Source organism: Asterias rubens, chromosome 19 (genome assembly GCF_902459465.1).
Source record: "Asterias rubens chromosome 19, eAstRub1.3, whole genome shotgun sequence".
Lineage (NCBI taxonomy): Eukaryota > Metazoa > Echinodermata > Asteroidea > Forcipulatida > Asteriidae > Asterias > Asterias rubens.
In genome coordinates this window covers 1539565-1564580 of record NC_047080.1, presented here as the reverse complement: position 1 = coordinate 1564580, position 25016 = coordinate 1539565, and the positions used below count along the sequence as shown (strand labels likewise).

The window sequence follows — 25016 nt, the reverse complement described above, 5'->3', positions numbered from 1 at the left end:
CTTAAGACAGTATTGATTATATGGTGCTTATCACACATTGGTGTAAGAGTGAATCTAGGGTAGACCAATCAAGAACCTTAAGTTAGCAAAATACCTTTGATCCGTTCTCAAACTAGTTCTGTTTAATCAAGAACTCTTCAAATGAACCCTTGATGTACCCTCACTAACTTCTAATGGCTGTGTCCTGTCGTGGCTGAGCGATCACAAGCACTGGACTCAAGCTCTGGTGTCTCTAATCAGCACGGTGGGGATTTGAAACCCAGTCTTGACACTTGTGTCTTTAATTGCTTCAACCAACAGATGGGAGTGAGCTGTTGGAAGTAAAGCTGTTAAAGCTGTTGGTCCAAAAAAAAAAAAAACAGACACTTGTCGTACAAGTTGGGTTTGCCCTGGTGTTTCTGGCAAGGTTGACTGCATTAGGTTTGCACAACAGCACCTTGTAAACCATTACAGAAACATCAGAGCTTGAGCCTAGTGAGCTCGGCCACAAAACACCACATTCTCAGCTCCTTTGGCATTTGCACCAGCGGCAGACAAATAGGCACACAGTTTGTTAATTCAATCTAGATGTTTGACCACAACAATATTCATAAGTAAAGATCACCTTCAAGAATATTAGAGTATCTACATTCTACAAGGCCAAGTTCATCTTACAAAAAAAAAAAAAATCGAAAAATCCTAGAATATTAGGACCGTAACTTTCTTCACTGGAATGTAGTAATAATATCTCATATAAATACACAAAAACCAATTATATACAAAACCATACTTTAGAAATATGGTAGTTGGCACCAAGTCTAAGGCTAGTTAAGGCATAGGATATTTGTTTTTGCTATCCACAATAATTAAACTACAGTTGTACAAAAACGTCTACTTCAATAAAAAAAAATTCAAACATTTCAGTAATGATGCCAGTCACTGCTGGCATTCACTAATAATGAACTATCTGGCAGTGCAATATTATAAGTTATCACACAAGCGCGAGTGGAATACGGAAAAATATAGCGCTTCTGCGTCATATATCCAACGAGGCTGAAGGCCGAGTTGGATATGGGACGCAGACGCGCTATATTTTATGTATTTTCACGAGCGCGCGTGTGATAACGTATTTGTCTTCAAGCAAACTTGGCGCGTAACCATAAAACACACAAGACGCAGGTAGTGATATTAGCCGTGCAATATAGGTTTTTATTCTGCGAATCTGATTTAAGGATTAGCGCGTACTTGAAGATAATTAATATTATGTAACGCCCAAGTAGATCCTTGTCATTTGATTGGAAGACTGAAAGTCACGCAATTCATTGCTTAAACTTTTTAAATGCTAAGCAAAATGTTGTGAACCTTTCAAATCATACAACAAAATTGCTATGTGGCAGAACTGGAACTGGAAATATTGGTTTATTTTCAGGAAACTTTCTGCACAATCAAGAGAGAGTCGGAAGCTCTGGAATACAATGCTGTGTGACGCTTAAGGATCCAATAGAATTGACAACAATTCAAACTTTACAGTTCAAGGCGCCAGCCTAAAACTGCTTCTCATTTTTCCGGTTCGTCTTTTCCGAGAATACGATTGGTGATTTTGCGGGCGTGGTCTCTCATGTTGTACAACTGGTCGTCAATGCGACGCCGTCTTACATCATTGGCGCGTAATCTGTCCTGCAGATCGGCCATGCTGTAAAAAAAAAAATTAATTTCATAAATTTCTTTAAATACTTCCATTCTGCAGAAATATCATTTGACAAAAGATATTTTTGACAAAAGTTTTACATTTTATGAAAATGGAAGCTAGTTCCTACCAATCTTCTGGTTTGAGTGGAGTTTCTGTCGTGGACTTGTTAGCGGCCATCTTGGCTCGCTGCGACGCTAGACGTTTCTTCAGTGGCAAACTCTGAGGTGATGCACCAACTGTGCAAATGACAAATATTTTGAAACAATACTGTCTTAAAACCTAATGGTATAAACAAAATTCTTTGATGCCATAAAACCCAATGCTATGTATGTAATTAAACTAAAAAATATTAAACAACCTTTAAGGTTTTATACAACCACAAGACATCCTAAAACCCTAGCATAAAAAACCCTACGATATCAAAAATACCTGAAATATCGTAAAACCCTAAGACCTATTTCAATCCTTATAAGATTTAACATAAGCCCTTCAGATTTGAGTACATACCAACAACTTTTATCATCATTAAACCACAATATGTCATAAAAACCTAAGATAAAAACCTTGAAGCATATATCCTTTTTTTTAATAAGATATAATAAAACCCCTAAATATAATAAAAACCCAAGACATGACAACCCATTAAATGTTAAGCAGGCCTGATACTTCACGGAGGCAACGGAGGCGATTGCCTCCGTTGCCCCTTGCTATTGCCTTGGTGCCCTTGAAATGCTCTAGTAGAAATTTACAATTTCCTCATAAGGTGCCCTTTGCCAAAGAGAAAATGCCTTGGTGCCCTTGCCCTTTCAAAAACGAAGCATACAGCCCTGGTTAAGATACAAGTATATAATAAGTGTCAATCACTGTGATCGAGGGATATGAAGAGACAGATTGGATGGCAGTCAAATTTTCAAACAAATGACAATAAAGGAAGATTTTGCCTACTTTTTTTCCCCCCCAAGATATCTATACGAACAAACTCTAATCATAATAAGTGCTTACATGGAGACTGCATGATCTTCGGTCTATGACCAAGCGAGGAACTCTGTCTTGGAGATCTACCAGCCCCGTCCCTTGACGATGGAGAAGCCCCAGGTCTGCTTCCAAGATTTCCTGAAGACATCCTCGCACCAGGTCTTGATTTCCTTGGACTTTCTCCTCCACCCTCCTGCAGCTCGGAGAGATTCAACTTCAACTCTGAGTCCTCTAGAGTTAAATTTGCCAGGGAGTGTGATTGATCACCGGCGATACCTGAAATATTGAAGTTCATAGCATGGGGGTCGCTCTGAGGTTGTTGCTGCTGATTCGTCATTTGATGATTCACATTTGCAAGCATCCCCTGGAACGATTCAAAATTATCGTCCGCGCTGTCTGTATCAGAGAAATGCCCGAGTCGGTCAGGATCATTCAGCACCCTATCATGTGTATGGGAGTCGTTTGGGTCGTAGCGTATCGGAGTGTGAGTCGTCGGGGGTTGATGGTAGTCCTGGCTGCCGTATAGCCCCCCGCGCGATTGGTAACCGGTATCCGTGAGATGTCGCGAATGCTTCTTCGGACCTGAACGAGTGAAGGGATCGTGGTGAGTTTCTCCGGATACGTGGAACCCGTTTTGGAGTAAGGGGTCGTTCCCGACGGACGCCAGGTAGAGGTCGGAGGTGCTTCGTCTGAGGACGGTCCGAGGGGACTGGACCTGGGAGTGGGATCCAGGTAAAAGTGACGGCATGAGGTATGGGGCACTCCTATTACGAGCAAACGGTGATGGGTGATTCTGGGTGTCCTGATTGGTAAACGGGGTTCCAAATGTCGCCCTCTCGTATCCGGATATGCGGGCATTCAGGCGGGCTACCTCAGCTTCCTGAGAACAAAAACAAAAATCAAATATTGATTTCACCACTTTTTGAGAAAATAGTAAGATCTTCCAGGGCGGTCAGGTTGGCGTTGTGGTGTCGTTCCTCCCTTTCGATCTCTGAAACCCCCATTCAAATCCCACAGGGGGCAGTACGTGGATTAGGTTTTTAGTCCCTACGCGACTGTGTAGGTTTTCCCTGAAATAATTCCTGGGGGTTTTCCTACCACATCTAAAACTAAAACTTCTTCATTGTCTTCTCTCCACGGATCTTTTTGATGTAGAGTGATTAAGTTTGCTTCTGTGATAGTCATAAACTTCACCACCTGAAACTGAATGAAATGAAATGTTTTAAGGGGCACCGGGGCAGAAATCAGAGCACAACTTGTATTCTTCTCATCATAATCATCAAAGTACCGTCATCTCTCCTCAAGACCAGATTGAAATTCTCTAGGGGCTCCGATCTGAAGTTGGATTCGAACCTTCTCACCTTAATGACAATAGCCTCGTTAGCCGCTTCAATCACCTCCTTCCGAGCCAGGAGCTCATTTTCTAGACCCGTTGCCTTCTCCCTGCTCGACGCCGCCTCCTGCTTACTCCTTATCTCAACCTCCTTGATTCTGTTGATCTCTAAACGATGACTCGCCTCCAGCTGGTTCTTGGAGGCCAGAAGGGCTGAGTGACTGTCTCGTAGCTGTGTCAACTAGGAGATAAATTCATGCAAATTCAATTATTGTCAAAATTTTGACCAATGAGTGCACAAATTCTACAAGGTATTTATAAACACAAACAAATTTTATGAAATGAGTTTATACCTCGCGTTCTTTCTCGTCCAGTTCCCTCATCTGAAGATCACGTATGCGCTCAAGCTCAGCACCGAACCTGGTCTCCGTCTCGGTCTCGCGTGCAATGATGGCGCCGTGCTCCTCAGCTAGCCTAGCGTGGTCTTCATCCTTGGAGTGACAGAGCTTCAGGGTGTCTTCTAACTCTCTGGCGAGCTGGTCCTGGTAAAGTTAAGAGAAGATGTTGCGATCAGGGCCTACATTAGGGACTTTTCGTTTTCAACGACGGATGGTTCTGCGACAGTAAAGATGACATTTGGCGTCATCTGCGCATGCGTCGGCTTTGAGGACGGTCGTCCCTCAATTTCTACGACAGTACTTGGGATGAATCTTCGTTGTGCTGAAAACGGCAACGTTTAGCTGAACAACCGTCGCAGAACCATCCGTCGCCGAAAACGAAAAGTCCCTATTTACAACGCTGGAGGGTGAGATTTTTTCATCTAGAAATCATCATTGAAACTGCATTGGGTTTTTCCTCCTTAGATGCAATTCAACTTCTTGGGGAAGCTTATAAAACTATAAAGATAGTGAATCAAATTTTGAAAAAGGACAAAAACTTGAAAAAACACAATCTAGAAGTTGTCATTAAAACTATGTTGGTTCTTTTTCTCTCCTAAAAAAATTAGATGCTAACTCAACTTCCTAAAAGAAAGTTGAAAAGCTGGAGAGATTGCTAATCAAGTTTTGTAGTTGGACAAAAACAGAGAACCACAGAGAAACTGAGCGGGTAAATTTTAAATGATTTGGGGTTGAGCATGCGAAGATAAATTGACTAGAGCAGGATTTAAACCACCAACCGCCGGATTAATGTACCAGGGGCCAAATTCATAGAGCTGCTTAAGCAAAAAACTTGCTTAAGCACGAAAATAGCTCGCTTGTTTTACACATGTTACTGGCCAAAATGTCATGCCATATAATTGCTTGTGACTGGTATTTAGCTGTTGTTTACTTAGCATAAAAATTGAGTGGAGTCTTGGCCGGTAATCTGATTTTACTAAGCAAAATTTTGTACTTAAGCAGCTCTATGAAATTGGGCCCAGCGCTATACCAACTGAAGTATCTAGCCCATTGTTGACAGTCTCCCTAGTTTGTCCATATCTTGACAACCAAATCAAAAACTTGACAAACCACAGACTTAAATTTTATCAGCAAAACCCAAGTACCTTTTCTCTTTGCACCTTTGCCAGCTGCCGTCTAGCCTCAGTCAGCTCTACATGGTGACGCTGCATCTGCTCTCTAGCCAGACGTAGCTGCTGGCCCTGAGCCAACTCATCCTCTCGGTAATTACTGGACTGTCTCATCAAGTCATCTACCCTCTAAGAAACAAAACAATTTTTATTTTATTTTGGTAAGCATAATTTTGTTGTGCCTAGAAGCAGCCATATCCAGGACCCAATTTCATAAAGCTGCTTAAGCAAAAAATATGTTCTGTCCTGTTTTATCAAGGAAGAAATTTCATACTAAGCAAAGTTTTGTGCTTTCTATTTTTGTTTTTATGTGCAGCTCTATGAAATTTGGCCCTGATGTTACAGTTGCATAGTTGCAACAGCATCTGATAACCATATTGTCTACTAGCGAACTCTAGCTCAGTCCAAGGGAAAACATTGGACACAGCAGAAACAAATCTCCAGACAAGCAACCAACCTGCTGGAGTTGTGTGATCTCCATGGTCTTGCGGTTGATTTCATTCTTCTGCCTGGCGACTACCTGCTCTAATTGCTGCAACTGTAAGGCACGCTCCTTCAACGTCTCCTGCTGCTCCTGGCATCTATCATCTACCTCAGTCATCTCAAAGATGGGAGGAGGAAAAGATTTGATAATCACTCTTAAAATGTGTGGCAATAAAAACCTTTGGTTAGACGCCTACAGCAGCTTTCGATAGTAGCGTGTCATGGCCGAATGGTTAAGAGCATCGAATTCAAGTTCTGGTGCTAAATCACCGGAGTGTGGGTTCAAATCCCGGTCGTGACACTTGTGTCCTTGAGCAAGATACTTTACTAATATTGCTTCTCTTCACCCAGGGGTATAAATGGGTACCTGCGAGGTTGATATTGTGAATGAAAAAGCCTTTGGAGCGATATAAACTAGGGATTTGTCTTCCTATGTACATTATGCACATGTACGTACCAACCTTTTGAAATGATATTTTCAGATGTTGTAAAATCACTTCTTTAGTCTCTCAAATTCTGAAAATCTACTCCAAGGTGGTAAAATTCATAGCAAGACAAATTTTCAAATAAGCATAACCTACCCAGCAAGTAGATATGCCAATAGTATTACCGCAAACCAAATATACATTGATACCTCACCATGCAATGCCTTAAATCCCATATATTGCAACCTACCTGCCTGGAACATTGTTTCAGCTCATACTGAGTTTTATTCAAGCTGCTCTCCAACTGAAGAATCTTCTGTTCTGATTCACTCTGATGCTCCTTCACCACCATGTCAAGCTGGCTCACCTGTGATCGCAATAACAACAATACAATAATATCAGGGCCCAATTTCATAGAGCTGCTTGGGCACAAAATTTTGCTTAAGCAAAAAAATCCTTGCTTAGTAAAATCAGATTACCGGCCAAGACTCCTCTCAATTGTTATGCTATGTAAACAACAGCTAAATACCAGTCACAAGCAATGTATATGGCATGAAATTTTGGCCAGTAACATGTGTAAAATAAGAGAGCTATTTTCATGCTTAAGCAAATTTTTTGCTTAAGCAGCTCTATGAAATAGGCCCCAGGTCTTGAACTTCTTTCTTGAAGGGGTAAAGCAATTTTCCTCTTGTAATGGTTACTTCTCTGAGAAAAGTGTAAGTGTGTATTGGAACCTTGCAGAGGGTATCACCTCAAAAGCACAGGGCATCAAGCAATAGACTGATCCATTAGGCTCCGCCCACGGTGCACGTGTGAGCAAGAACACGTGAGCCACTCCAATGCCATTCTGCACAACTCTGCCGCGCGCATCAAGCATACACACACTCATGTCAGAACTTTATTTGTCAGACTTTTGGTTGCGCAATGGGTTGACTTTTGGTTGCGCAATGGGTTGTGATTGGTCAATACGTAATGGGGCGGGTCCTTATGCATCGGTCTATTGCTGTGGGTGCTAATGGTTATTTCAAGGTTGGTTATATGTAGTCTTGTCAAACTTTCAACTGATTTTTCCCCTTTTCTGGTCTCCTACCTGTGATGCTCTTTGATGAAGCTCTCGTTGACTGCTCTTTAGGGCTTCATCCATCTCAACAATATCTTGACTCCGACTCCTTGACTCCTCTTGGCTTCGCCTGCAGAACAAAATGTACACAGTTCAGTACACAATGACAATGACAAAGAGGATTAAGGAGAAAATTAATGAGTGACAGTGACAACGAGGATAAGAGGGAGTATAAATAATGACAGCGACTAAAGAAGGGGAGACAATAACAAAGGGAAAGAATATTAAAGTGACCATAGGTGGGGATGAAAATGACAATGGTGACGAATACAGAAGTGACAATGTAATTTTGAGATGAAAAAAACAGGGATGGCAAAAAAAATGACATTATCATAGAAGATGGTTAACAGAGAAATGACAATGACATCATGTGACAATGTATCTACTTTTGTTTGCATTGTTGATGCTTTTTATTGTTAGGCGCATTGAGGAGTCTGTGATTCATAATGTGCCTTACAAATGCTGTTTATTATTATTAAAGACAAAAAGGCACTATGATGACAATGACGTTGATGAAGCTGATGATTAAAATACAACAGGTTTTCAGCTACTATCAAGATTGTGAGGATCAAAAAGCCTGAAAAATTCCAACAACCCTTAATCAGACATTTTTTTATCATTTATGTGTTAGATTCATCTTAAGTCTCTCCCCAACTAATGGAATAACATTTAAAAAAATAAAAATTAAAAAAAATAACTAGTCCACAATTTCTTACCGCAGCTCTTCATTCAGCTCTTGCATCCGCTGCTGTTTTTGCTTAGTCTCTGCCCGGCTTCGTTGCAGCAATCGCTGTAGTTCAGACAGCTGCTTGGTGGCAGCCTGCATCTCAAGCTGCGCCTTGCGAAGCTCGCCGTCTAGATCCTGGAAACGCTCTCCGTGTTGTTTGTTGTCCAGTCTGGCCTCTGCTAGGGACTTCTCAAGATCTGTTACTGTTAAGTTGAAAGATAAATAATTTTGTGAAACTCTTCTTAGTTTTTTAACACCAGTTTTATCCTGACTCTTTTAAGCCGACTCTTTTAAGCTGACTCTTTTTAGCAAATATTCAAAGTAATTATAAGATAAACACTGTCCCTTAGCCCAGGCCCAAAAACTTGCTTAAAGAAAAAACCTTGCTTAAGTTTACAGCGTTGCAACTGGTGCCCCAATAATATTTTGCTTAGCAAAGAAACTTGATATGCAGTATTTTTTGCTTAACAGCTTTATGAATTTGGTCTGATCTGTGCTAGGGGGAAATGGTCTCCTGAATCTTACCCTTTTCAGTTTTGTGATCGAGTTGTAGCTTTGCTTCTCTCAGATCGATGTCCAGGTGGGTTGCTTTGTTAGCGTGGTTATCACAGTCTTTCTTAGTTTGGCTGAGCTGTCGCTCAAGGTCAGCGGACCGTGTGTTGGCCTCAGCGAGCTCCGACTGTGTTTGGCTGTTATTACACAAAAATAAAGAAGTTATTTCTTGTATCTCCTGCCTCGTCTCTGCATGTACCCCGTATGAAATAACATTAATAAATATTAAGTCTCATTGTACCAAAAGGTGTCTGACTATTTTGCCCTTCGTACGTCAGTTTCATAGCATTGACTTGAATGAGTCAAAAATACCAAGATGGTAACTTTGTAATAAATGTCTAATATTTTATGTTTCTGGCGTTATAAATGACTGCCTAGTTTGTTTTTGATGCTCATTTTCCTCACTTATTTTGACACTTTAGTTGTGTTAGTTACCTTAGAGTTGTAGTAATTTCTGTGAGCTGGGTGCTCCTGTCTTCAAGATCCATACATGCTTGATGAAGCTTTTTCTCGATCATTGCAGCATCGTTCTCAGCCTCTGTAGTGATGTGATTTAAACCTTTCTCAAGATGAGACACCTATAATAAGAACAATGTGTTTCAATGGCCGGAAAATTAACCCATGATTTTCATCTTTTATCCCCTCTCTTAACAATTTGTAGAGGGCCCGATTTCACAAAGCACTACGAGTCATATTAAGATGAGAAGTCAGTACTGCCATTTGAAAATCACACAAGACACATGTGAGGGCAGTTTGATTACTTCCATGCCAAAAACCTTGCGGGCAAGAAGGGTCGAATGCAGTTTTTATTGGGTTCTGATAAACACTGGTGCTTCGCTGTATAAAGTGGGCAGCTTTTACTGTACAAACAGACAGGATACTGTGATATATCTTTGAGCCTGACCTGGTGTTCTAACTGTCCCTCTTTGTCTTCTAGCTCGGCCATACGAGAGGCACTCTGCTGCAGCATCTGCTGTCGTTCATTCAAGGCTTGCTCTAACTCTAGAACCTGGTCTGCAACCGTCTCCAACTCCTCCTTAGCCTGCTTCAACTGCTTCTCCAACTTCTTCATCTGTAATTGGTCAATTGTTATAATTCAGTAATTTTGTCTTATTTAACCAGGGTAGCTCCATCAGTTGTCAACGAACTGTTCTACCTGGAGGCCAGAATATTAACCACTTCACGTCGAATGATGTGTTTATCGCAAAGCCTTTTTGAAATACTAAGTTCTTTGCTAAGCAAAAAAAAACATTTGGGGCACCTATTCATAACAATGTAACACTTTTGGAATTTTGGGTGGTCTTGCTCAATAAGATTTGTCTACACTTACCAAGTTTTTTTTGCTTACAGAATTTATGACATTAGGTACTGGGCAATCAATTTGCTCCACAGCATTTTCAGCCAATGGGGGCTGAAGAATCATTTATACAAGCTCATCAGCCCATCCCAGCTATCTTAGAAGACAAGACCAGTGGGGTCGAGCAAACAAGCTCAGCTCATCCAAGTAGTCTTGGACGAGACCGATAACTCACCAGTTCATCCAAGCTGTCTTGGATATGAGATCGGTAAGGGCCACATGAGCAAGCTTATTACCCCTGAGACCAGGGCCCAATTTCATAGAGGTGCTTAAGCACAAAATTTTGCTTAAGCAAAAAAATCCTTGCTTAGTAAAATCACACTACCGGCCAAGACTCAACTGAATTGTTATGCTAAGCAAACAACAGCTAAATACCAGTCACAAGTAATGTATATGGCATGAAATTTTTGCCAGTAACCTGTGTAAAATAAGCGAGCTATTTTCGTTTGCTTAAGCACCTCTATGAAATTGGCCCCAGACTGACCTTGCAGAAGAAAACCAAGCCCGCTTCACCTACCTCATTCTTCTTACTCTGTAGATCCTGCTCGTGTCTGTCTCTCATGTTATCTAGTTTATCGATATAACCAGTCAGCTCTTCCTTACAGATGAGCAGAGCTGCTTCCAGCTGAGAGACTCTCTGACCATCCTCGTTGGCTCTCATCTCAAGGGTCTCTTTGCTCTCTCTAAGCTCCCTGACCTCCGCATCTAATTCCTTGGAGATGTGGTAATCAGATTCAAGATGTGTAAATAATCGGTAGCGACAAATTTCATAAAGCTTGTGGAAGATTTGTTTCGCTTACACAGTACCTCTTAGCAGAATTTAGATTTAAGCGAAAAAGTCTGGTGTTTATGACATCTGGTTGCATTGGCATGAAACAACTGAGAATGTATTAATATTCCCCTCGGTAGAATTCCAGTCCTTTGTTGATTACTCCCCAGCTCTAGCCAGTACCTATTTGTACTTGTGAGTGGAGAGAAGCAATTATGATAAAGTGCCTTGCGCAGTGCGACTGCAGGAATGCGCCCCGATTACAACTTGAGGATGAGGCAGCCATGGACACAAGTCTATCCAGTATGATAATGCCTTGCTCAAGAACTCAAGTGTCATAACTGAACAGTTCAGAATTCGAACAAGAATTTTGCAAATTATCGCCCTGGACAGCTCAGACACTATATTTCAGGTTTAAGAGTACTTATGTTTCAGTTTGCTTACTGTTTTGACTTTGTCCAGTTCTGCTTCCAATAACTCGCTGTGTGATTTTTGGGATGTAAGCTCACTTTGCAGCTGGGCGACAGTCTGGCTGAGTTGAAGGTGATCGGTTGACAGTGTCTCTTTGTTTTCCAGGAGCTAAATGCAAAAAACAAAAAAACGTATTTCAAACTGTTATTCCCTACAACTAAAAACATTTTTGAAGGTCAACCTTTGGTATATTATGTACTAGGAGAGAGACAAACCAGTTGTTTGGTATTAAGTCAGTATTAAATTAGTTGAAATCATATAGAGACAATCTCGTTTGACCATGAAGCAATAATCAAAAACATTAACTAATAAACATGTCTTTAAAAAAACAGTCAAAACTGAATGTATTTAACAAAATATTTATTGACAATGTTTAACTTACAGTAACAAAAACATAGTAAGGTAAAAGAAGATCAAAAATGATGTATTTTCACAAGTTTTTGATAACAATTTAGTTTTTTGTCAATCAAGGGGGGAAAAATGTTTATAAAATAACTTACATTTTCTATCTGTTGCTGCATTTCTTGACAATGTTGTCCATGAAGCTCCTTCACTGTGGATAATGCATCATTGGTCTGTTCAAACTCCTCCGTCTTCCTCTCTAAGACATTCTGAAGAATATTGATTATCATTTATTACTCAGTCAATCAATCAGTCAATTAATCAATCAATCAATCAATCAATCAATCAATCAATCAATCAATCAATCAATCAATCAATCAATCAATCAATCAATCAATCAATCAATCAATCAATCAATCAATCAAACAATTTACTTGATAAACTATATCAAGTAAGCCGTCGATGGATAATTATTAGAATCGATCAATCAATAAATCACTTCTTTTGGTAAATATTTGCTCAGATACAAGGGCTACCAAAACTCATTGCGGATATTTTTTTTACCGTAACTGGAACCTTTTTCTGCTATTGGTGACGACCGCACCTTCATCCCAAACGGGATAAGCATTGTATTAATAGCACAGTGCATAGAGGACCGGTAATCAGAAAAGTGACCGAAAAAATAATTGCAAGTATAAAATTCAGCAGCAGTGAAAAATTTCTTTTTTTCAGAATACCCTTTTTTTTTCCCCAGTTACTTTTGTGAAAAATACTGCCACTTAATACTGTACTGAGAAAACTGATCGAAAACTTTAACAAAGTACAGGGACATCCTACAAAGAGCCTGTCAACATCCAAGCCCCAAAAAACGCTTGCTTAGCAAATACACAGTTTCCATTGCTGTGACTGCAGGTATCCCACTCACTTCTTGCTCAGCAAAGAATTTTGTTGAGCAGGATTTTCTGCTAAACAGCTTTAAGAAATTGGGCCGAGATCTAGTTGTGCTGTACCTGTAGTTCCCTGAGCTCCGAGGTCTGTTCATCGAGTTGATGTTCTAGATCAGCATGGTTGGAGGTAGCTTCATCAACGGATGCAGTCTTCTCAGCAAGACGTTCCTCAAGATGAGCTACTAAGCCATTCTCCTTCTCAAGCTATAATTATTTTTCAGATAATATAAAGTTAGGCCATGTCCGCAACGACGACTTCGGCTACAGCTACGGCTAGATCGCGCGCGTCTGCCTATTCTTCAACACTGGTAGACGCGCTGATCTAGCCATAGCTGTAGCCGAAGTCGTCGTTTCGGACACGGCCTTAGTACAACACAGGTGGTGCTCCATGTAGGGGGCATCTGAAAGCACTCATTGTTTTATGACCTATGCAGAGCTGGGTTTGAATTATCAGACCACTAATATAGCACTCTGTATCAAAGGTTTTTTATGGTGCCAACCATGCCAGAGGCCAGCCAAATTTCTTAGTGCTAAATAAAATTGTTGTTTTTTAACCATGGAAGATGTGAATATATGCCAACTGTTCTTTTTTGTTGTTGCCCCGAATGACTTTGAAGCGCCACCAATTTTGTTGCAGTCAGTCTGAAAGTTGATATGAATACGTACTCACGATGAAAGCTTACAAAAACAACAACTCCAAGTGCTTTTATGAGAACCTCTTATTGTCTTTCCTTTGTCAAGTCAGGATTTCTTTGTGCAAACGGTATTTTGAAAGAAAACGATAACTCCAGAGGCTCCAAACAGTTCTGAAAAATAAGGGGCACTCAGATTTTTTGATTTTTTGATTTTTTTTATTCTGGGAGAGGGCACAGAGAGTGTATACTTTTAATAAAAAGTAATGAAGATCCTTTAGCTACTTGGGATTTGAGGCACTGCATGGCGAGGTATCCATATTTGGTTTGCGGTAACACATGTGCGTATCTAATTGCTTGGTAGATTACGAGAACTTGTCCTGCTTTATATTCTACTACCGAGGACCCTTTATTTAATAATATTATTTCTGTTACCTCTGCCTTGAGCGTGGACACTTGTTTCTCCTTCTTCTCGATCTCATCATGGAGTATCTTCAGCTGGGTGTTGTAGTGGTCAAGTTGGGACTCCACGGCCGTACTGTGAGCCTCCTGCTCGGTCAAGCGCTCCTGCAGGCGCACAAGGTTCCCTGCGTGCCTGGTCCTCTCCTCTTCAAGACGATTGATGATGTTACTTAGCTCCTGGGCCTTACGGTCACCTGGTGGTGGGGTATTATGATTCAAGAAAGGGGGAATATGAACTCACGATGTTCGCTTTGAGTGTCATGGCCAGGTGTGCATTTTCACTGTCGTAACCAAAAACTGTTTCAGTTGAATTGGCCATTGGTTAGTCACTAACCATAACAGTTATTGGTTACGGTCTCGAAAAAACCACTCCTCAAGCCAGACACTGGGTTGTCAAGTAAGTGGCTGGATTGATTTGTGACCTTAGAGGTGACATTGCTACTGTGAGGCAGCAAGACAATCATTTGCTTCCCTTCAACCAGAAGTATAACTTGGGGCATGCTAGGGGTGAGGATAAAAAGGGTCTGACTTAAACATCAGCAAGCCACCATACTGGTTGATATTACAGCAAGAAACTATAATTTACTTTCCTTCACTAAGGAGTACAAACGGAGTCCTGAAAGGATTGGATCTATTGTTTCTACAATACAGTCGTCATTAAACTTGGTATTATACTCACCAATTTTGTTTTTTTCGACGAGGGCTGTAAATTCTGACCTAAGCCCATCCATTGTACCGCTACTTGATAAAGACACACCGGCCGTGTCTCGCTGCCGAGCTGCTTGTAATCTGTGATTCTCAGCTTCCTTCATTGCTAACTTCATCCTTCAAGAGAAGAAAAAACAAATGGCGTCAAAAACCACTTAGCGTCAGGGTTTCTGAAATGCTGCCACCCCCAGGGATGGGATAAATATGTTTTGCAACTGTCAAAATATTTTGTTTTGTTACAATGAAACCCTGAAACTCTAACTAAAAAAAGTAAAAATCTTGAAGCATCGAAACTTAATAAAATAAGCCTTGGGTATAAAAAAAAAAAAAGTGGAAAAAAAAAGTGGGTTTAGCGTGTCAGTTTGTGGCTTCGGTGACAAAATTTTCTCCAAAGCTGATTGTTTCTTCTGCTTTCCTACTCATCCTGTTAAAATAACACAAAACCAAAGCATACAAATATCTTAAAGAAGGGAGAGGTAAATCATTGAAGAAGTAAGTTTACAAAATATTTTATAAAACTCAGGGCCCTGATTTAGAACAAACCTCAACTCTGCAACGAGGGCTCGGTTGCTTCCCCCGCCCACTAACCCTCCCAGCTCCACTTCATCATTCCAGCTAGTGTCGTAACTCTGATCCGCGGACAGGGTGCTCCGCGTAGGACTGGCGTTTCTGCGCCCCGTGTGCGCGATGAGGCCGGGGTCTGATGCCGGGCTGCTTGTCCGGACGGGACGGGGAATGTCGTAGTGAATGAGGGCAGAGTCTCCTGAGTTTCTCTGGAACGCCCCCAAAACAAACATTAGCATTAGCTCAAAAAACATTCTGGTGTGATCCTTGGCTACAGGCAGTTAATGATTGGATAGCTTCTGACTGGAACTCCCAAAACAAAGATAGTGACAAAATACGAAGACCGCCAACATAGGGCTAGACAGCTCAGTTGAGCGCCAGCACGTTAATCCAGAAAGAATCTATGGGTTTTGACACCCTTAGGTGTGAATGGCACCCTCTGCTTTGCATTGGGTGCCATTCGCCCCCTCTTGGACCCCATCATAGCGTGCAACAATGGCACCCTCTGCTTTGCATTGGGTGCCATTCGCCCCCTCTTGGACACCATCAGAGCGTGCAACAATGGCACCCTCTGCTTTGCATTGGGTGCCATTCACTCCCTCATGGACCCCATCATAGCGTGCAACAATGGCACCCTCTGCTTTGCATTGGGTGCCATTCGCTCCCTCATGGACCCCATCATAGCGTGCAACAATGGCACCCTCTGCTTTGCATTGGGTGCCATTCGCCCCCTCATGGACCCCATCATAGCGTGCAACAATGGCACCCTCTGCTTTGCATTGGGTGCCATTCGCCCCCTCATGCAATGTCATGGACCCCATCATAGCGTGCAACAATGGCACCCTCTGCTTTGCATTGGGTGCCATTCGCTCACTCATGGACCCCATCATAGCGTGCAACAATGGCACCCTCTGCTTTGCATTGGGTGCCATTCACCCCCTCATGGACCCCATCATAGCGTGCAACAATGGCACCCTCTGCTTTGCATTGGGTGCCATTCGCCCCCTCATGGACACCATCATAGCGTGCAACAATGGCACCCTCTGCTTTGCATTGGGTGCCATTCGCCCCCTCATGGACCCCATCATAGCGTGCAACAATGGACCCTTCCCATGAAATATGCTAACAGACCCTGTTGGTTGGCAAACGCCATTGAGTTGTGCACTAAGCAGACGCGCAATCGCGTCTGCGTCACACACCCATTAGCCATGTACAAAACAGCGCGATGTTCCCTCATTTTGCCAACCAAAACATTAGTGCGCACGCGCTACGTGCAGTTTACATATTTCATGGGAAGGGTCTATTGTATAACGTCACACAGGGTTAAAGGTGTGACTTTCTGACTTACCATTCGCTCCTGTAGTTTCCGTGCCATCTCCTCCAGACGCTTCAGCTCAGTGTGACTGGCCTCTATGTCTCGCTGGCATTCTCTGAGTCTCTCATTCTGTCGCTCAGTCAGCTCCTTTAAGTCTCTGTTCTCCTTGGTCTTGGTGTCCAGATCCTGCTGGAGGTGACTGAGCTGCTGGTTCAGGCTTGAGACGGTGGACTGTAGGTCTTGGGTTGTGGACTCCATACTCACGATGGACTCTTCCTTTAGCGTCCTGTTAAAAGTACAATGCCTTATCATTGACAAGATCTTTTTTTTTTTCAATTGTTTTTTTAACCAAACATACACATGTTCAATCTGCATCCCACATCAAACTTGGCCTTTGACTAAAAATACTTTTACCTCATGTCCTCTCTAGCATCTTGGAGCTCTCCTTCTAGAGCGGTGGCTTTCTCAAGTAAGTCCTCCCTCTCTTTATCACAGTGAAGAAGACTGTCTCGTAAATGATCTTCAGTATCTTGGGTCTAAATCCAAAGAAAATAAAAAATAAAATGCATCATGAAAGACCATTAAGCCAAGTACTAAGTGGACAACATAAACCTATTTTTAAAATATAGATCACGCGCCCCTGTTTCAACTCAAAGGTTCACCAGCACTGGTAGAAAAATGCGGTCTTCATCAATGTGTTTTTCTTCTTCAAATTTGTAGAAGCCAGATTGAAGGCAAGGGTTGAAGGCAACTTCTAGTTGATGGTTTAGTTAGATAAGACAGATAGATAAATTGGTTTATTAAAAAAATTGCAGCACAAAGGCTGAATTACATCAATTTTACATAAATTAAAAATTTCTGTTGACTAAAGCTTTGTAGTGTAAGTATGAGAATCTGGTGGCGAGTACTGAACATGTATGCAGGTTGCGGACTCACCTTTTTGAGTTTCTCTTTGGTCTTGGACCTGTACTCGTTAAGTTGATCACTGAGTTCTTCAAGATTCTGCATGGCTTCATCTCGCTGATTCTCAGCCCTAAGAAGAGGAGAAACAATAACAAATAATATTAGCTGGTTTTACCTTTAACCGATGTGTGTAAATCACTGTATACTCAGTACTGTCCAGAGTCCTGCGAACAAAAATCCACAAGCATATTACTCGGATGGAATTCAAAACTAGGCAAGGCGAGGCAACCTCCTTCCCACTTACCTTTTTCTCTGTTGTGTTTCATACGTTAACTCTGCCTTAATGGTCTTGGATTCTTCTCGGCACTGCTTCAGGAGGGAATCCTTCTCTTTAATCTCACACTCCAGTTCAACCAGGCGCCCGTCAGCAGTCCTAAACAATTTTTTGAAACATTCAAATACAAAGGAAAATTTGCAAGTGCTGTGAAATGTGATGTGGTATGGCCGACACTTAAGAGCACCAAACTCAAGCTCTGGTCTTTCTGATCAGCAGAGTGTGGGTTCCAGTTCCGGTTGAAGCACTTGTGCCCTTCAGCAAGATACTTTACCAGTTTACAAAACTCCTACACCCAAATTCTCAAAGTTTCTACAATGACGCTAGCTAGACAATCAATCTCAAGATGAATCGAACCCTAATCATACAGAAACTTACCTTAGTGCCTCATCATCCAATTTGATGCTGGACTCCAACTGAGCTACTTTGTCCCGTAGCGATGGAACTTCTTCATTCTTAGCTTCCAGGTCATGACTTACAACGTGTAGCTGTCAAGTAAAAATCACAGCATTTAACACTAGTCAATTAGAACTGCCAACATTTGCATCTTGTAACCAGGGAGCTAATGTACAACAATCAGGGAGATATTTAGAGTTACATCAACATAAGAAGGAATATTTTTCAAATTTGTCAAGGATTTTCAAGTTTGATTATCGACACATATGAAATTTTTGTTTTATTTTAAACAAACTTTCTGCAGAGTTTTTGTACTCAAAATAACTTGAGTGAAATACATGTTCACTTTTGAACTCCTTGAATGAAAATATATTTCTCGAGATAAATGAGTAGTTATTCGCAATTGTTGGTACTGAACACGATGTCTATCTGACTTTGAGTTGAATTGGTCGCATACCCTCCTAATCATCTCAATAAAGTAACTTTGGATGAGCAGTGAGTTTTTGAGTTGTGTCTACTCAAGTACTCGAATGAAAGTATTTTCAAATGAGTAATGACTTGAGTGACATTAATGGTATTCACTTGATGCCTACCTGGCTTTGAGTTGTGCGTAGCTCATACTCTGTACTCTCCAACTCGGTGAGTAACTTGTGATTACTCGTGACGAGACTTGAGTTTTCATCTCTCAGTGTCTGCAGCTTCTTTCTCAGAGACTCGTTCTCCATATCGTGGATGGATGCCTTGGATCCTTGCACTGCACCATTCTTTGAACCAAGATAACACAAATGTTTCTTAGGTATCTTTCAAAACAACAGGGCTTGAATTTATACTGGACCGTAGGTCTCGATGCCAGTGATTTTAGCGTTGAGCCAGTAAAAAACTCATATCTGGAAGGACAAGTCGGACAGTCTGGTGTGTTTCAATTGAGTAATAACTAATAACACCTCACTGTACATGTATATAGGACTGTTGAATATCAATCAATGTGATAAAATCTTTCAATCTTTTCAAAACCCTGCTTTGGCTTGAGCACTGGCTTCCAGGCTCTACCCACCAGTTTGAAGCTCCGAAAGGAAAGTGCATATTTCCCATATAACTAACGGAGCCTGTGCTCAAGTCGTGGTTTTCAAAATGGCAAAAGTACAAGTCAAATAAGAATATTCTCTCATCAGCGCTAGTTCAAATAAACTAAAAGCTTATTATTCAAATTAAGTAGATAAGACAGTTTCTCATTTGACTCTGGTCTCGAAAACAAAATTCTGGTCCAGTTACAATTTAGACTTACATTATGTACCGGTACTCTTTTGTGCGGTTGGACCTGGTGAGGAACATCAAACTGATGAGCCCCTTGCATGATGCCAGTCTCAAGACGGGATCTGGGATGTGGGATCTGATACCTTCCCTCACTTGACCCTATATCTAAGAAGTCATCTGTAAGGTCATCCAAGGTCAAAGGTTGCAGTGTCTCATCCACTTGGGAGTCACCATCTGATGAATATGCATACCTGTGTAGCGATCAACCAAAAATATCAGTTGAATATTATTTAATTTTTAGTTGAAAAATACTGTAGTTCAGATTTTCTCCTAAGCTATGGTTATAAACATGATACAAGGATGTTTTACCATAGTCTGAAGCAATCTTTCTTGTGGCCGCAATTGTGCCAAAATATGAGTTTTGCTGCAGCTACCTCCACTATGGTACGATTTTGGTATTCTAGGAATGTATCATCCCATGAATACAATAGCTAAAAAAATTATGCAAATTAATAACAAGCACAAAGCAAACTATAAAGGCTTGAAGAAATTATATGCAAATTAATGACAAGCGAAACAAACTAAAGAGGGTCAACTCATAGTATTGGGCCCATATTTTACATTTTGGCAGTAATACTGACATTTCTTTTTATATTTTTGATCTAAAAGATATTTACAATGCTTCCCTTCAAATTAAAATTGACAGTCCCTTCAGAATTTCACTTCTTGCTCAAGCAGGATTCAAGGATTAAGAGCCTCAAAGCAAAGGCCCTTTTAAAAACAACAACAGAGATACTTTACACTCTGAATACAAAATGCAAAACCAAACACTAAGAATTTATACCATCATAAAATAAATAACACTCTAAGTTCATTATCAATCTAAAAGTGCAAACACATAATTTTGTTAACTAAAACGTTTTTAAAGTCAAAGTTCACTCCGTGCAAATAGTGACATTTTAACATGTTCATTTAGAAACAAATCTTTGATGATCAAGAATTCATTCTTACTGAGAGATACTTCATTTCCTAACAGAAGAATAATTATTTCAATAACAAGAGTCCTAAATTTGGTATACAACTTTTAGAAAGCCATGCCCTTCATAATACCTTGGTAATTCCAGTACGTGCATTTTTATAACAAAAAATCAAAGTACACAAACTGTTAACACCACAAGAATGTCAAACAAAATCAAACGAATTAAACTTGCCTTTCAGATATCCAACACCAATGGCGGTTATTTAACACCACTCGTGTCCCCAACTGACCCTACCAACACCTCTCCACCAAATAAAGACAAAAAACAGCCTACATAAATACCATGCCAACTATCATATTTCCCATATGCGTCTGCCTGTTTACCCACGCCAAGCTCACGCTAGTGTACACAATTCCACATATTGAATACTTAGCAGCCATTTGATTTTTGATCAAGTCAATATGACTGGCCAATGAGGAGTGGTGTTTATAGATTGTATAGGGTCAGATTTCTACTACGCTATTGTGCTCTTTGTTTACATTAGTCATTGACAACCGATCACGGATTTTGACTTTTTTCACAAGTATGCCAATTAGTTATTTCAGCTGATTCGCTTATAATAATTTATGGATTTGGTTTAATTTTGGGCATAAAAGAGCAATTTTTATAAAATCCTAATTCATGTATTGGCAGTTATTAAATATTAATAAAGTGTATATTATGTAACTTATATTGCTGAGCAGTTTAAACACAAATTTGACCTCTAGAATAAATCAGATTTGTGTACTTAATACAATGATGATAAGTCTCCTATTGTAAAACAACTTTAATAACTTACTCAAGAAAACAAATATAGATTTTTTTTATGCAATAAAAAGCTTTGGTATTGTTGTTGTTTGGGTTCCCCTGATGATTTTTAAAATTGTAGGACATTTTAGAGGTAAATTTTGGAAGTTTTGCCAAGCATGCTGAATTAATACGAAATCCTCTGAATGTTTTTCTTGGTGTTTATCTTTGGTCTAAAAACTCAACTATGCATTCAAATAGTTTTATCTTTATTATTTTTGTGAATTTGATCTCCCCAAAGTTCCCCACCCCCGCCCCCTAAAAAAAAAACAGGGGGGGGGGTGATAGTATTTTTTGTCTAGCTTTTAGATTTTGCAGGGGGGAAGAACCCTGATTAACAGAACATCAATAACTGAAACATTTGCTACAAATATTTTTCTCAAACGTGTGACTGGCATTATAATGCACAAAATATGCAAATTATTCCAACACAATCAACCACCTACATTTTGCAGCAATAATATTTTTGATTTCCTCTTAAAAAAGAAGAAGTGAGTCACAGTAGCAACCGCAATGAGTTGTGTGTAACAAGATGCAGCCAATATCAATTATTCACAACCAACTCTAGATAGCACAAATATGCAAATTACTTTTTAAATATTCATGACATTGAAAACACCTGTACTTTTCAGAGGGTAGAAATATGATTTCCTGTTGATGAGGTGTGATTGATCAGAAGCCTTGTCTACAAGCGCTGGGCAATTTCCCCCTAAAGGAAATTGATTTTCTCAGGTAACAATGAAAGACAACTCTGGAAGCTCTTTATGTTTTTAAACAGGAGAGAATGCCTACAGGTGCATGTCAACGAACACTTTAAAAATTAAGTGTAGGCCTATCGGACAAGTTTTGTAGAGCTGAAAAAGTAGCAGACATTGTATTTGGTGTGATCAACTATGGAATACCAAACCTGTGCAGAATTTTGCATAATCCGTTGTGTGAGTCAAGTGATTTAGTGGAAAACTAAAATCAGTTGTGTATTTTTTTATTTTTGGGGGTGGTGGGTTCAGGTTCTCTAATTGCATATAACTTTGTTTCAGAGGGAAATACATGTATTTCATTGGGGAAAAAAAATATAATTAAAACTTCATAATCAGCAAGCTTTCAGACTAAAATTAAATATTTATGTTTTTTTACTAAATACCTAAGCACTTGAGAAATCACTGAAGCATACTCAACATTTACCTGCACCTACTATTATTTAGTATTTGTTTTTGACACTGGCCGAATAAATAATAATAATAATAGACCTACATGTACACTATTTATCATATTAAATACAATGTTATGTTTACAAGTGTTGATCTGCACATTGATTTCTGTCCGTAGAGTGATTTAAGTGTGTAATTTGGTTAACACAAAAACATCACACTAAATATAATTTGGGTTTGAACAAAAAAAATTCTATTTTAAAAACCGAAGTTCCACACAGTACAGTTTGCAAGGAGGATTTGTACAATATAAAATTAGGAGATTCATAATCAATATTAGGCTTCAGACATAGGCCTACCTAAAGTACTTGTTCCTTTCAGAATAATGAAGGAGCTATTTTGATTTGAGGTGCTGGGGTAAGGTTGTTGAGGAGGAGGGTGTTGATTAGGGGGTATTTGAGCATTTGAGGGTGTTCCAGTCAGAAGCCATTACAATCGCTCAACTGCCAGTGGCACCCCCAAGAACAAAGATATTGACAAAATAGGGACACCGCCAACAAAACGCTAGATAGCTAGATAGCTCAGTTAGTAGAGCACTGGCACTTTAATTTGAAAGTCGTTGGTTCAAATTCTTTGTTCAACCCCCAAAACCATTTTTAAGATTTACCCAGTCAGTTACTGTTTCCCTTGTGGTTTATATTGATACTACTAATCTTAGTACAATGGACCTATGGCTGGGTGTCCCTTCCAAACGACATTTTCGTATCTTGCTCGGCAACACAAGTGCCATGGACCGGGACTCGAACCAATATTCTGCTGATCAGAATCAGAAATATCAGAGCTCGAGTCCAGTGCTTATAACCACTCGGCCACGTCACACCACAGCGACTGGTGCAGTTAAACAGACACCATTTTACACTTCTACTAACCTGGAATCTCTGCCTCTGGGTGTCTGCAGTTGCTGAAGACTTCTCTCTGTATGGAGCAACCGTTTCCGGATGTTTTGAACATTCCTTAGAATGAGATCTCCATCTGTCTCTTCCTTCTCCATTATCGTCTTTGATTATCTCCTATTAGTATCAGACAGAAAGTAAGATTTAAATTTCCTTGATAAAAAGAGGGGGGGGCGAAATCTTATTGGTTTTTGTCAGGGTAGTTTTCTGGCCCCTTTTGCGTCTTCAATTCTAATTTCAGAAAATATCTACTGAATCATTAGTTGCAAATTATGTAACCCTCTTCGCCGTCGGGAGGAGGGTTACGTTATCGCATCTACTGAACCTTATTGCCCGAGTCCATTTTTTTTACTACTGCACCAGTAACCCAAGAAAACCAAAGAAGTCCTGTCAGTCTGTCTAGTGTTTGTTGTGGGTTTGAATCCAACCAAACAAGTTATTTACCTGTCCTGTGGATTTTTGCTCACAAAAGTTTTGGAGTTCAGAAAGTATCGAGCAGGCCTATTAAATATTGGGCTATTGTCAATGTCATTGAGTAGAGCCTTGACTGGGAGTCAAATGATGGTCTCCTCTTGAGTCTATGAACAGTCATATGGAGGTATAATTCTATCTATCTCCATTCTCATGAACCCATGCACACTCTGCTAATAAAATAGTTTTAAAAATACCAGACGCCCAGACCATCCCATGCCAAGACAGAGCAGAGTTTGACTCAGCCTCAGTTCAGAGCCCAATTTCAAAGCGCTGCTTAGCGGCTGATTTTGTGCTTACTGTGCGATCTAGATTTCATAGTATATAGACTATATTAGTAGCGCCGCTACTATACTAACCATAAGCACACGAAAAGGCATACTAACTTCCGGTGCTTACCACACAAAAATAAATGGCGCCACAATGCAAATCAATGGTGAACACGCAATATGGCTGCCCAAATACGCTTGCACCTGAGCAAATTTTCCTGCTACAGTAAGCGCAAAAAGGTGCTTACCGTTTTATAAGCAGTCATGCCTCATGGCAGCAGTAGTGCTATGATATGAAATTGGGCCCTGTTGTCCGGTGCTCTTTTTCTTCATGAATGAATTAACAATAACAACCACTGCCACTGAACTGTCTTCACCTGAGCTGCTGAGTGAACAGCTCAGCCAAAGCATGTCACCGTACTGTAGTCCAGGCCTAGTTGATTTTCAATTCAATCACTGTATTTTATAATAATATATAATATGCACATAATGAGTGTGCAAAGTTGTAACTTTAAAGTTTGCAAAGTTTCCCATTGCACTCATGTTGAAAAAGCGCCCTCTTGTGTTCACGTAGAAGCTTTTTTGGTTTGTGTTTTGTTGGTGTTTGGTTTGGTGGATTGGGGAAAGAAATTACTGCAAAAATAAGGTTTACATAAATCCACTTTGACAAAAATAATCTAAACTTGTCGGCGTCTTTAATACACTTACATGCACGTCAGTTTCTTGTAAATACTCATTTAAGGTCCACAATTTAAACATTTTGTTCGGAGAAATGTATTGTCGTCTGCAAAAAAAGTTTATACAAATCCGCCATTTTGAAGTGATGAAATTCCTCGAATTTGATTGGTTGATAAATGACGATATTCTGGCTCCTCCGTGACAATTTATGGTGAAATTTTTCTCTTAATTGTTTATTCTGAGTTGAATCAAAAGTACACAAATATTATAGTAAAGTGTTAATTAAGTCTACGTTTTTTTTAAATATTAGGTTAAAAGGTTGTTTTTACTTTTAAAAGAACGAATGTGTCACCTAAGGAAAGAAGT

General features: G+C 40.2%; 1 protein-coding gene across 1 annotated transcript; it reads right to left on the bottom strand.

Annotated features, from left to right (window-relative positions):
* Positions 1–1166: 1166 nt before the first annotated feature.
* LOC117303509 (coiled-coil domain-containing protein 18-like) lies at positions 1167–24776 on the bottom strand. The gene is made up of 29 exons (XM_033787733.1): positions 24681–24776; positions 23209–23349; positions 19337–19556; positions 18645–18815; positions 18034–18143; positions 17626–17754; positions 17355–17451; positions 16833–16954; positions 16452–16704; positions 15083–15312; positions 14511–14656; positions 13805–14025; positions 12801–12941; positions 11949–12059; positions 11422–11556; positions 10726–10920; positions 9756–9923; positions 9287–9429; positions 8825–8988; positions 8289–8502; positions 7543–7642; positions 6703–6819; positions 6002–6145; positions 5521–5673; positions 4331–4519; positions 4006–4218; positions 2672–3524; positions 1797–1905; positions 1167–1672 (listed from the first exon to the last, which is right to left on the bottom strand). The coding sequence occupies exons 2-29, from the start codon at positions 23328–23330 to the stop codon at positions 1537–1539; spliced, it is 5106 nt and encodes a 1701-aa protein (XP_033643624.1). The 5' UTR covers positions 23331–23349; positions 24681–24776; the 3' UTR covers positions 1167–1536.
* Positions 24777–25016: the final 240 nt, after the last annotated feature.